This window comes from Nymphalis io, chromosome 9 (genome assembly GCF_905147045.1).
Source record: "Nymphalis io chromosome 9, ilAglIoxx1.1, whole genome shotgun sequence".
NCBI classification, from domain to species: domain Eukaryota; kingdom Metazoa; phylum Arthropoda; class Insecta; order Lepidoptera; family Nymphalidae; genus Nymphalis; species Nymphalis io.
The window spans coordinates 3,019,604-3,033,477 of NC_065896.1; the positions used below are offsets into that span (position 1 = coordinate 3,019,604).

General features: G+C 32.6%; 2 protein-coding genes across 7 annotated transcripts; both read right to left on the reverse strand.

Annotated features, from left to right (window-relative positions):
* Positions 1–234: 234 nt before the first annotated feature.
* LOC126770780 (zinc finger protein 200-like) lies at positions 235–12,421 on the reverse strand. 6 transcript variants are annotated; one of them, XM_050490337.1, is made up of 15 exons: positions 12,297–12,421; positions 10,700–10,835; positions 8,813–8,945; positions 8,384–8,491; positions 7,677–7,760; positions 7,576–7,596; positions 7,144–7,244; positions 6,669–6,809; positions 6,449–6,547; positions 5,842–5,980; positions 5,337–5,565; positions 5,001–5,167; positions 4,285–4,460; positions 3,857–4,011; positions 235–2,683 (listed from the first exon to the last, which is right to left on the reverse strand). In XM_050490337.1, exons 2-14 carry the CDS (start codon positions 10,817–10,819, stop codon positions 3,865–3,867), a joined length of 1,665 nt encoding a protein of 554 aa, XP_050346294.1. In that variant the 5' UTR covers positions 10,820–10,835; positions 12,297–12,421; the 3' UTR covers positions 235–2,683; positions 3,857–3,864. The 6 variants fall into 6 exon arrangements, with proteins under 6 accessions (XP_050346294.1, XP_050346293.1, XP_050346289.1 ...); XM_050490336.1 differs by having other exon boundaries at positions 8,813–8,957; XM_050490332.1 differs by lacking the exon at positions 12,297–12,421 and adding an exon at positions 12,002–12,252 and having other exon boundaries at positions 8,813–8,957.
* Positions 12,422–12,634: 213 nt separating this feature from the next.
* On the reverse strand, positions 12,635–13,327 carry LOC126770845 (uncharacterized). The gene is made up of 2 exons (XM_050490446.1): positions 13,151–13,327; positions 12,635–13,046 (listed from the first exon to the last, which is right to left on the reverse strand). Exons 1-2 carry the CDS (start codon positions 13,264–13,266, stop codon positions 12,743–12,745), a joined length of 420 nt encoding a protein of 139 aa, XP_050346403.1. The 5' UTR covers positions 13,267–13,327; the 3' UTR covers positions 12,635–12,742.
* Between the last annotated feature and the right edge of the window lie 547 nt (positions 13,328–13,874).

Consider the following 13,874-nt stretch of genomic DNA (forward strand, 5'->3'; position numbering starts at 1 on the left):
TTAAATTTTACAATTGAACATATAATGATAAAAATTAGATAAATTTCTTTAAAGGGTAACACAAACTCAATTTATTCAGACATATTCAACTATCCAACTTATTTTTATATAATATTGCTTAAATTCGATACTGTGTTTTCTCGATATTCTAAGGAGTGATATATGATCAGAAATGATATGACTTAATATTACTTAAGTTTCGATTACTTTTATTGCCACAATTTACATGTGATGTTTAACCCATACATACATGCCCAGATCATTTCTTGGAATCGATTTTAATAATTATCACACAATATGTTGTCTGTAATAGTAATTTGTAGTTGTCAGTAAGTGTTTTTTTTCTCTCAATCGAGCGAAGACGTCACCCTGGGCAGCTAGGAGTTAAAATTCACTTACAATTCAAAGAGAGATGCATTCTATAGTGACATAAAAAATAGCCTTTAAAAAAGTGTCTTTTTTTAAACACGATTATATTAGTCATTTCGTATTCAGTTTAGAGAAATTATTTTTAACTTATTACATTGACAGAGGCAGTTTCGTTAAAGATTCACGCCCTTGTTTATAAACGATGCCTGCGGCTGTTTATTTAAACACAAATTTCGCTCTCTCTCTCTGTCATTATTGATTTTACATTCGAAAGAAGAAGAAGACAAAGCATTGTTTAGCTAACAAACCGCTAAACAACGAATCTTAATTGCAAACTACAAAAATGGGTGAGTAAACACTAATAAATGAGTCTCCAGAATATCAGGCAAGTAACTATAAAGCTAAGCAGATCTAGTTTCATACAATCATAACGAAAAAGTATTAATTTTAAAAAAGCGAAATCTTATGTTAGAAACCGTTTAATTACATAATACAATTGATATGTGTACGTACGCGTATTTAATAACGTGGTCAGCCAAAAAAAATTTTCAATATTTTTCAAACATTCACTTTTCTGTATAATAATAAGCCGTCATATCGATTTTTTATATAATTAATATTTTATATATTGCGGGGTATTATTGTAATTTCACAACAAAATTAATATAATAACATAATAACGCGTATGAGTAAGAGGGTCATGGCAATACTGAAAATGACTCATGTTCATAAGCTATGTTCATTGTGCTTGTAATTATAAGCAGAAGAATACAAAGTGACCAGTACTTGATAAGTTCTATTACCAGCAGTGCGATTCTGTATGAACTCACTTCATTACTCACCCGTAAAATGTTGATAACCGGCTTATGGTGATATACGATTTTGATGCGTTTATTTTTGAAATGTTACGACTATTATTGTCAATGTCGCATATCACATTCTGATAATGATTCTTCACGATCGTTTTCTGGGGTACGAGTTTGATCTTACAGAATACCGCCCCCCCCCCCCTACCGTTATGTATACATTAACACATACAGAAATGTATCCGATTACTATATTTATGAAACGTTTCGTTTTGCTTACGGATGGTAGAATTGCCTACGAGCGCAAATTCAAAAGCATTAAAGTTACATAAAAACTTTAAGAACAATATTAATGGCGCATTACGCAGTAACTAAAAAAAAAAAAACGATCGGTTAATGATGTACTGAAACGATTCCATATATATAGAAACATTACTATATATACATATATAGTATTAATTACATTATTATATATACTATATATACATACATATATTATTTTTATTATTGTTTGAAAATATAAATATATCTGTTTCAATTAATTTTTCTTGGCTGACATTCTGTAACATTCCTACCGCGCTGAGCTACTACAAAAGTCGCCGGTGTATTTGTCCTAACGGTAAACCACACTAAAACGTGTAGAATACTTTTCATCGAATTTAATCTTTCGTTCAAAAGCCGCATGTTACTTAGAACAATGATTCAATATATCAACGAGTGTTTTAAGTCTATAATACAAATGTAAAAATACATTTCAGTCCATATTTTCTTTCTCTTATGAATAATTTACATGGTCGTCTCGTTTCCTTGCAAGTGACGGACTCTTGGAGCGAACAACATTTTCCAATCGACAATTCATTGCCACATACATTATACTTGTTATTTTTTTTTTAATGAAATTACAAGTAACCTGTATTATCTTGTAAGCGATTGACGTAATACTATATTTACACATCAAAAGTATTTCTTTTTTTCAAATTAAGTAACAACAAAAAAACAGTATGCCTTCATATTGTCACAAATTGTTTGTAAGAAATTATTTTTCACAATTTCTGATATTACAAAGTACAGAAAGCATTTTCGACTTTATCTATAATAATGTTGCTTTAGGGGGTTATTAGTTAAACAGTACTGTTTTCTTTCAAATTTCAAATCAATGATGAAAGAAAAGATAAATTACTGTTTAAATAAGCACCCGCTACATAAATTTCATAACAAGTGAGACTTTACAGCGATAAAAATCGATCCACAATTATGGTAAAATGTATTGAAATGTGATATTTATTACAATGAAGACAAACGCCTTTATCGAATATTAAACGTTACACGATGTTTATACATAATATACATTCTTTTGGACAACAATTTGAGTGGACTTTAAAAACGATCGATTGTTACCAATAGGTACATGTAATTACAATAGGTTAAAATACCCTCCTTTATTCGATTAAAAATTACAAGATGTCTACACGGTGATTCCGCTCGCCTTTCTAGAGATGTCTTCATGTCTATGGAGAGAGAGAAAAAAACACACTATTAATAATAATATACACGGTTACGTATATATAACCTTCTCCTCAAAAAGAGGAGAGGAGGCCTTTAGCCCAGCAGTGGGACATTCACAGGCTGTTACGGTACGGTACACAGTTACGTTCAAATTGTGCCGTGTGCACGGGCCCTAATAATGATGCAATGTAAACTCTTCCATATTCACTGGTGGTAGGGCTTTGTGCAAGCTCGTCTGGGTAGGTACCACCCACTCATCAGATATTCTACCGCAAAACAGCAATACTTGATATTGTTGTGTTCCGGTTTGAAGGGTGAGTGAGCCAGTGTAATTACAGGCACAAGGGACATAAAATCTTAGTTCCCAAGGTTGGTGGCGCATTGGATATGTAAGCGATGGTTGACATTTCTTACAATGCCAATGTCTAAGAGCGTTGGTGACCACTTACCATCAGGTGGCCCATATGCTCGTCCGCCTTCCTTTTCTATAAAAAAAAAAAAAAAAAAAAAAATAAAAAAAAAAAAAAAAAAAATTTGAAACGAATATTATGTACATCTGTATGTTTAAATCAATTATATATTGTAGTTCTTCGTTCGTCTACAGTGCTAAGAAATAGACGCAATACAAAAACGATTTCTTTATTTTATACCTTAAATTAATACAAGAAGGTACAAAATAATTGTTAGCGACATGTCATAGCCAATCTTTATAATTTTAGCTTTAAATATTGAAAGTACCTTTTAATAATTGATTCATTTAATTATAATGTTAGCAATAACGATTAAAAATGATTTTATTATTCTCATAGAGAAACCATTTCACTAAATGTCCGACTATTTAGGATAATTTTATTCTTGACCACCTTCCAACACCAACAACTGGCAACGAATAGTTGCGCTTAGTAAAATAAATCTTAGATAATCGCAATATTTTATTAGCAACATCCGGCTCGAAGGACCATAAAGATGATCGTTTACCTAAGCGTCTATTTTTGTGTGCGAAATTGAACTTAAATCAATATCAGAATATGTTTATTGTCCATTAACTATACTAATGCTAAATGAATTATGAATATGAAACGCATCCACCGTGCTATCGGCTACGAAATCGAGTAACTAAAATAAATATATTAGCGTTATATTGTGGACACGCTTAATTGATAAATGAAACTCACGCAGCCGGTCACGAGTGGTGCGCGAGCAGCGCGTCGAGCTGCGCATGCGCGTCGCTGTGCGCGTCTTGTGCGGCCTGCGCGGCGGCGAGCGACGACATCACGTGCTGCGGGATATTGATCTGCACCGGCACCGCCATGTTCGAGCTCGTCGGCACCTGCGGACCACGGCCACATTCATTCACAACTCATATCTAGTCACTAACGGTACTGAATAGTAATGCCATATATTATTATTATAGTATTCTATATTCTTTTGTGGAAAAATATATTGTAAGCCGATCATATTAAATCATATTAAAGACGTTTAAGCTTTGAAATGTAAGAATATAAGAATTAAATTAGGCCTAGCACGAGCAATGCAAATGTTTATTTGACTTATTCATTGAATGTCTAAGTAATTATATTCTTATTCTAAAATATTTACTTACATGAATTGTAATTTCTGGCAATATAGTGTTCGAGTTGGTAGAAATATTTGAAGTATTAGGTGTTGGCGAAGTAGCCTGCGTTTTCACTTCTATCACATCATTATTAGCCTCGTCTCTTGCTCGCTTGGTCTCGTGCGACCGCGTGTGTTTACGGAGATGATCTTTGCGGTAAAAACCTACAAATTATAAATTACAATAGAATTAAAGATTTAACATTGTGTTTATTAACTGCTTTCACCTCATCTAAAGAAAACATAGACGATAGACATTCTACAGGATAAGAATATTTTTCAGTTAAAATATTGTCTTTTAAAAAAAAAAAGTTTAGTATATATAAAAATATATTTTAATTTATTAAAGTTGGCCCAAGTATAACCTTTTAAGGCCAAATGCTGACATTCTGATTCGTGCCGTAAGAGGTAGAGAAGTGACTAAGGTAATTTTTTAAATTGTATATTGACAAGTGATAGAACTTTATTGATGGCCTGTATCAGTCGGTTGAATATAGCTTGTTATAAAATTACATCTGGCCATTAACTGTCATTATGGAAGAAGACGACTGTCATGGTAGCAGTTTGGAAGAAAATGGAGGATCTAGAAATTAATTATTTTTGGAATAAGATATATCGGAGAATATATAACATTATATTGACAACGGTGTCTTATTTCGAACCAGCTTAAACATGTTTATCATCAGATCAGCGAGTGTCTTCTACCTTTGCCGCACTGTCCGCAGAGTTCGGTCTTGACTCCAGAGTGTATGACAGCGTGCAGGTTGAGATGTTCGCGTCGCTTGAAGCCCTTCCCGCAGGCGCCGCATACGTAGGGCCGCTCTGGGTTGTGTCCAAGCTTATGCCTTTCTAAGTGCTCCTTGCGCTTCAAACTGTAATCATTAAATATATGTCAGAATAGAAGCTATTTTATTTAAAAAAAAAAAACGTACATAATATCACTGACGACAAAAAAATATCATTAGGTATAACACGAGTTAACTGTCCTTTAAATTTTTAGTAAAAATATTTCCATTCTTGAATTATAATAGTTTTACTAACCCAGCTCCACAAATCCCACAAATAAATCTCCTCTCAATTTTGTGCACAGAAAGATGCATTTCCAATTGTCCCTTGTCTGGGTAAGCCATGTTGCACTCAGGACAGCAATAAATAGGAGTTCCATCAGCTGCCGTTGCTATAATTACTTGACCAGGCTTTGGCCTTGCAGGCTTAGGTGGCTTTTTCTTGTATTTCTTCTTCTTTTTATTTTGAATACGAATGGTGCCATCTGGAATAAAATCAAGGGACATGAAACAACAAAATTTTATCAAAATATATTTCATTCAGGCTGACAGTATATATAGCTTAATATAAAATATTTCTCAAATTCTTTACATGAAAATCGAAAAAAGCAATTTCGCGTCGCAAATTATTTTGTATAATCGACGCTCGTAATATGGCGAAATTTAGAAAATGACAGTTCTCGAGCGAAAGAGCGTGTCTCAGTTATAAAAGGTCGCATCCCATTCTCGCAGATTATGCTATAATTGTAATAATCACTCACCTTCGTCTAAAATAGCTTCAGTGACAACCTCTTTTTTAACTTCCTCTACATTTGTCATTTCTACATCAGGAGTTTGGTCCTTCTTAATCTCAGTAGGATTGAGTCGTAAAAACTGCTGTAGTGAGACAGGTAAGGTTTGCTGCAAAGAATAATAATGTAATTACAGTTGTTTTTGTAAAATTAAACATTTTTGCTAATGTCACCTAAAAAGTTAAATTGATTATTTCTAAATTTATATTATTTTTATTTTTTATATAATTAAAATCATCATTCATGATCAGAACTACTTATAATTCAATGAATATATATTAACACCATCTTTAAATGGTAATGGTAAATAACAATTTAATAATAATAATATCCTGGGACATTTTTCACACACGGCCATCTGATCCCAAATTAAAATCGTACAGAGCTTGTACTATGGAAACCAGACAACTGATATACTACATGTACTATTTTTCTTTTGTAAATACATACTTATATAGATAATTACACCCAGACTCAAGACAAACAGACATGTTCATGCATACAAATAACGCGTGAAAGGCAAGCATCCACCAACCACGCCAACCAGCTCAAATTTAAAAAATAAACGCTATTGTACCTGCGGTGGTAATGTGTTGAGATATTTAACAATATCTTGGGAAGAAGTTCCCAATTGCCACGGTATACTCTCACTCGCCTCAGTGCTTTGAGAACTTTCCTGTCAAAGAAAAAGAATAGTTAAGTCTTGATATTTTAAAATTAACAAAAGAACAGTATTTTTTATCTTTCCAGGTTCTTGGAAACAATTTTTAATTCTTCCATTACTGTAGAACACTTACGTCATCGTTATTTTCTTCGCACTCCTCCTTGATGATGATATTTTCAATGTCAGTGTTGTTGTTGTTGGCGCTCGTGTTGTTGTTCAGAGTCTTTGTTTCTGGGCCATTGATGATTATTTGATTGTTCGGCGTTATGTACACCTGTTACGACATTTATCGTTATTATATATATTCAAAAAATTTAATAGAAAAAGCGAAACATCAGATTAACTTAAAAATAAATGTGTATTAAATATGGACTTTAATTATTTTCCTGCATCTTTATATGTAACAATGAAACATTCCAAGCTGTTATTGAAACGCATGTGAAGGCTTTTGCTATAGCTCCACCACAGCAATAGATGGCGTGCGATTCGTATCAGATATACATATTTGCAGGCAATTTGAAAAGGCATTGCAATGGATGCCAATAATATATAGAATTGCTTTAAATTGAAAAGTAGAGACATAAATGTCATTAAAATTTTCAAATAACCTGATGTTGTATATTCTGCTGAACTTGTTCTTTATTATCCTGTGTTTGTTGCTGATGAATAAGCTGCATCTCTTGAGGCAATGCCGCCAGAACTTGGAGACCTGGAAAAAATATGAAAGTTACAAATATTTGGAACATTCTAGAAAACATTTTATTAAATCAGCAAGTTAATGTATGGTTCGATAGGACAGTGAATGGAATGTGAAATTTTAATTACTGATATTTAGTTTTGAATATTTCTTGTGGTCTGAATGTGTATATATATGCCAATGATGGTGTAATAGTGAATAATGGTCAAATATTATAAACGAAATCTGTTCAAACTCCATGGAGGTTACTTTAAAGTGCATAACACAATAGTTATCAAACATGTATAAATGAAAGTGCAACAAATATTGTTAAATCACAATAACTTTGTAGTATCTTAATCACCTGATCTCATCCTGAATGTACCTGAACATATTGAATAATACATTATTTCTTTTGTTTAATAAATACATATTTATCATTTAAATGGTTAATATGAGTTGTACCTTCAGGTAACGTGTTCCCTATGAGCTGAAAACCACCGCCATCATTGCCATCTGGTGAATATGCTACTGTGAGAACAGCTCCGCCTGCAATCAAATATGTTATTATTATATTAAATTTATTAGGCTTATACTTGTATATAGTAATTTTATAGAGCATAATCTATACCAAATTGAAAATATCACGTCATCAATAGTGACAGCAAATGACTTATATAGTAAGTGGTTGCAGCGACCTCCATGTATCGTGACTAACGTATGCGTCAAAAGTTCCGGTTACACGTAGCGATTTACTCGCTCTATCTGGTTTACCAAGTCTAGTCGCGACAAATACAGACATTACTTAGACGGCACAGGATGAGCTTGTACTCTATTCGCTATTTTGCATTCAAATTGTCTTAATTTTCTTCTTAAAAAGTCTTAATTTTTTTGCAACATGATTTAAATTTGCTTTAGCTACTGTACACATTTGAACCAAATAGTTGTTGCACAAATTTGACTGAGTGTAAATATTTAAATAATGTTTAATGTGTTCTGGCCGAGCTATCCAAATATACAAATCATACACTTTAGGGTGGCTGGAACAAATCTTTAATAAGCTTTCATTTGTAAAATATTTGTTTAAGTTAAATATTCTTATAAATATGATAAATATATAAATAATGAAATAAAAATAAAATATACTTGGACCATGAGTTGGGCTTGTTTACCTTGTTGGAAGCCTTGAATGGGTATTTGCATCTGGTACTTGGGTTGTTGTTGCTGCAGTGTTAGGTTTGGACTCAGCACCTGGATCTGTACTGTCGGCTGGGGGTCACCTGGTGACGAATAATTTATTTTATTAATTTTTTGTTGGCATAACAATAACATTTTCAATGAGACATATTTTCCTATAGTCATTGTTTTTATCGTATTTACTAATTAGCTGAAAGGTTTTTTTATCTACGATAAAATATTAGCTTGTTATTATTTCAAATTACGACGATGCTTTTTATACACTTGCCGGAACTATTTGTACAGACCAGCACCTATACAGGAAGAGCACGCATACGAGACATATTCAGATGAATCGTGCATGAGCTGACTCCGGTCCTTCAGCAGTGTCGAGACGGTTATACAATAAGAACGGTATGTGTTACCCGGCTTGGCCCCCGGCAGCGCGATGGGCACGGACAGCAGCTGCGGCGCGGCCTGCAGCGCGGGGCCGCCGTCGATGGCGCGCACGTACTGCACGCCCTCGCCCATGTTCACCCCGCCTACCATGCCCACCACCTGAGAGAAATACTGTTCCACTATTGTATTGCTAATTATAAATATATTAGGAATAGTCATTCAGATTCTGATACCCTCAGAAACTTGAATATTGATATGAAAATATTTCATAAATATGTATTTTAGTTCTTGGTAGTATATGAATATGGACTTTTTGCCTTCTTCTGGCATTATATATTGAGAATTAAATTTGAGAATTTCAAAATAATCTTAAAAATCTAAATTGAACATCAAACTTTTTTACCATAAGGTTAAATAGAGCAATATTCTTTAAAAAAATTGAGTACTTATATTCGCTACACCTTAATGTATATAACACATCAGGGTGTTCATTGCATGTGTTCGAAATTTGTCTATAGTTTAATATATCTATGGTTCAGTGCAATCATATAAATATCAGTGGTACAGTTCAACGATATCAATTTCATTACCGTTTTATAATAAATACTAAAAAATGTACATACACCATTTTCAATGCTAACATATTATTTTATAGAAGTAACCTTAGAGTAGAACAAAGGCTAAATTATGTACAAAAGTGATAGTTTGATCTAATTAAATTTTATTGTATCATTAAAATGAATTTGTTTACTGAGAATTTCTGATTGAATATGATAACCATCGAATACTTAAAATTCACACGATATTCTATTACTAAGTGAAAGCTGTGACCATACAAGCCATATAACTCTTTAAGTAACTATTGTTACATAATCACTTATGCAGTAAAATGTTTTAAATTATTTTAATAGACAAGCATTATTAATTTATGTAAAAAAAAGTACCAACTATGAACTTTAAATCCTTAATCATAATAAAACTTTTGTTAATAAATTTATTATTACCTCCATTGGTATTTTTTTTCTTATAAATTGAATGATAATAATATTTATTTTTTATTTTTTTAAATTGAAGGAAGAATGATCATGAGCCATTTACAGCTTACAATAAGTCTTCAACTTGAAACTTGACATCCTTACTCTGTTTCATTAATATCACAAATGTACTGAATGGTGATTAAAAATTAAAAGCATTTAAAATATTAATTTCTTTTTTATTTATTCTCAAGTTCTACTACTTAACTTATTCCAAGCAACAAAGAATCCGTGCGAAGTAACTTAGTTTTTTTTTTTCAGTACTGATATGAATAAACAAACATATTCAAGTATATTAATACTGATATTATAATTGTTCCATTTGAGTTATCTTTAGTTAGTTAGAGCCTGCAAATACTGCTCCTGCTGGACACAGACCTCATTCCCCATGTAGAGAAATTTTAGGAGCTTATTCTGTCTACTCCAATGCAACCTGCATGAATAAATATGTGGCAAGATATCAATGATACATGCAGGTTTCTTCAAAATGTTTTCCTTCAGCGTCAAGCATGTGATAAATTTGTATTAATAACAAAAAAAACTCATACAAACTCATTGTTGCTCAAACACGGACAGTTTGAACCTGCAATCGTCGGTTAAGATTCACATGTTCTAATAACTTGGCTCTTTAGTAAGTGATTATTTTGATTTACTATTAATTTTACCATATTTAAAAATTATTCATTAAGAAAATATCAACTATTAAAATTTGGGTTATAATCTGTCTATTCAGATAAATAAAAATACTGATAGTTTCACAGATTTCAAATTTACTACAACTTTAGAGAAAATGATAAAATTATTTTTCATGTAGGTATTTTTAGTAATAATAAATAAATATAGTAAGTAGGAATGTCATTTTTATTTTTGAATAGTTACCTGAGATAGGGTTCCATTATTAGAGACATTTTGCTGCAACTTTGTGACGGGCAGCTGGCCACCAGTCGTCACAAAGTGTGTCCCAGCATTCCCCACTGCTGAGAATGCAGCAAAATTCATCTCAGAATCTTCGTCACTGAGGACAAAAAAAATTTATCACATAAATAATTAAATCAAGATTTATATCATCTTTAATTTTTTTAATGAGATACTATAAAAATTTTAAATATAAGGATTGTTGAAACATCTGTGGATGAAATCAAACAAAGGTAATTTGATGATTTTGCAATAGTTTTGCAATTCCATATTGAATGTCAGCGTGATTATTAGCATGTTTAATCTTAACTCATAGCTAACAACGTTAGAAAATAGTTGATAGTAATAATTTATTCTGGTTTACTTTATATGAAATGATCAAACATCTCCCTACCAAGAATCATCATCTCTTGTTGGCATTTTCTGCATGTCACACATAGTACACTTTTCCGCATCAGCGGGTACAAAAAGTAAAAAACCACCGTCCCACTTGACTCATTCACGACCACCGTATCCCCACGACACTTTCCCACCACCGCGGCGAACGTACGGGACTACAGGGAACTCAATGGTAGGGCACATACCACTACCAACCACCAAACATGGCACACTGAAATTAATTCAACGACGGTGAGAGGCGAAAGATGATCGCGGCTATAGGAAAGTAGGTTAAAGAAAGTTTTTTATGCTGGCCCAACACTCGACTGGTGAGTTAGTTATACGCGCACAGTTTGAGTGTATGTTGGAGCTCTAACGTGATCCTCACTTTCTCTTTGCTGTACTTTCACAAGACGCGGCGAGGTGCGGTTGTGGTTCAATAACTGTAGGAAGCCTGTTAGTTGGGTAATCATCTTGTTATTTGCCTCTTTAGACATGTGTGTGTACGTTTGTAAACTTTCAATAATAATTGATGCCCGATAATGTTTTTTTAATAGTGAGTGAAGTGTTTGGTAGAAATAAAAATATCGCTAAATAATATGTGTAGTGTTTTATTTTATGTGTTATAATTTTACAGTAGTTAGTTGTTATATAGATACATTTTAATACAAGGCCAACCAGATGTAAAAATAACAATTTGAACTTTGATACAAGGTCATACCAAATGGAGCATACTACTGAAACAAAGAAATTCTTGCAAATGGCGTTTTATATGAGATCAGTTACGCAATATCGTGTATTTTATACGTTTTAATTCATAAATCTTTTGTTTAGGTTGATATGATGGTGGGCGGATCATACGGAAGGTGCAAGGTTATTAACCCCTACCAGTTCCTTTGGCCCAGCTGAGTGTCCATCACGCGCGGCGATACGCATCCCCACCAAGATGCGGGATCCCCTCCATATGCTTTCAATATACCAAATCACTCCCGCTCCCGACTCCTTCCACCACCGACAGGGAAATCGCGAGAGGAGGGGTTGTGCGGCCCTCTCGCGCGGCACTCTCGCATCAACACTCAGGGACGGCCACGCGCCCCGACTAACGGTACAGCAAAGTACCGCTTCCGAAATAAGGTCATGGATATTCACACGTTACAAGATTAATTAGTATCAATCCACTTACCCTCTAGATACAAATTATTCACGACCACACAAAAAGAACGTTTTTAATTATTAGATCACTAAATATATTTAAGTTTTCTATAAAACGACACATAAACATCAACGTTCTCTCTCTTTACAACAAATGAAATCCGCCATTACTGTTTATGCGCTTAGCAAACTTGTCACCAGATGGCGTAGAAATAGTTAAACGTGATTGGTGAATGAAAACTGTTTAGATTTTAGAATGAGAAAAATTGCAGCTGCAAAATTATAAATGAGGTCAACTCTGTTAATAATAAGTACGACACTATTTCCACGATACATTAATTTTAATTAGGTATGTAGTAAAAGAAATAGTAATTCAAACATTATTTATTAAGTTAAAAATAAAGTTTAATTTAATACACACACCTAGGCATAACAATACAGGTACACAATTCATTTCATGCACTTATCTATACCTAATTAAAAAGGGAACTGCTGTCCAGTTCTTTGTATTCTTTCTAAATGCAATTCGAATAATAATTTATTTTCATAATAATATCTGCTGTCTGAGGAACTAATTCCTGGATCATAGTTAGGGCTCCTCTCTGTATCTGATGTTGGGCTTGGAGACGAAATCGCATTATCTGAATTAATTCCATTGCTCTGACTCGAATCAGAAGATTGAGAAAGAGATGGACTGTTCAAGTTGTTGTTTATGTGTAAATTATTTATCCTCTTTGACAGAGGCATGAATTCACATGTGTCATCTTCACGCGATCTTTTTCTGAAACCAAGGGAATCCATAAACCACAAATAGTTAAAGTAATGCATATGCATACATCTATATGGTTTTAGATTAGTAACTTAAAATTATTGTTCTCATTGTACCTATTTTCAGTCATGTCACTAAGCATAAAATGCCCATTGCTTTCAATATAATTATTCCAATTAAGTGTGGTATCTTTTCCAAAAGTCATCTGTTCACAAAAAACTCTATGTGCCATGCAAAATCAACAAACAATAGATAAAAACCCAATTTCAAAAGTAATTATAACAAATGACACAACTTTTGACACAAGACAGCTGTTTTTTTTTTTTTTAATTGTAACATTATTGGTGTCAAAAAAAAAACCTGGCAATACTTTTATTTAACTTGGATTTAAAATATATATATTAATATTTTTAAACTAACCATCGTAATAAGAAATAAAATAATTCATAATAAAATCACCATTGCTATTATAAATATCTTTTCTAAATGAAACATCTTTCAATTTAAACTAGATGGCGCTATTTGCACCTATATATTTTGTGAGAGTGATTCATATGATACTATAACTTTTAAAAATAATAAATTACGAAATGTATATTGAATCGTTAAATTAGCTGCATATTTAGAATAAATAAATTATTACGGAAAAGTGAACATATAAAAATAATCTTAAAATTAGTACTTATCTCAACCTATAGATGGCGTAAGGCGTTAAACATTAATCTTAATAATAGAATACTTAAAATATCTTCGTTATATATTCCATTATAATTTAGATTTTTAAATAGGTGGCAAAATCATATTATTAAATTATAGCAATCACGAGGGAATAATTATTAA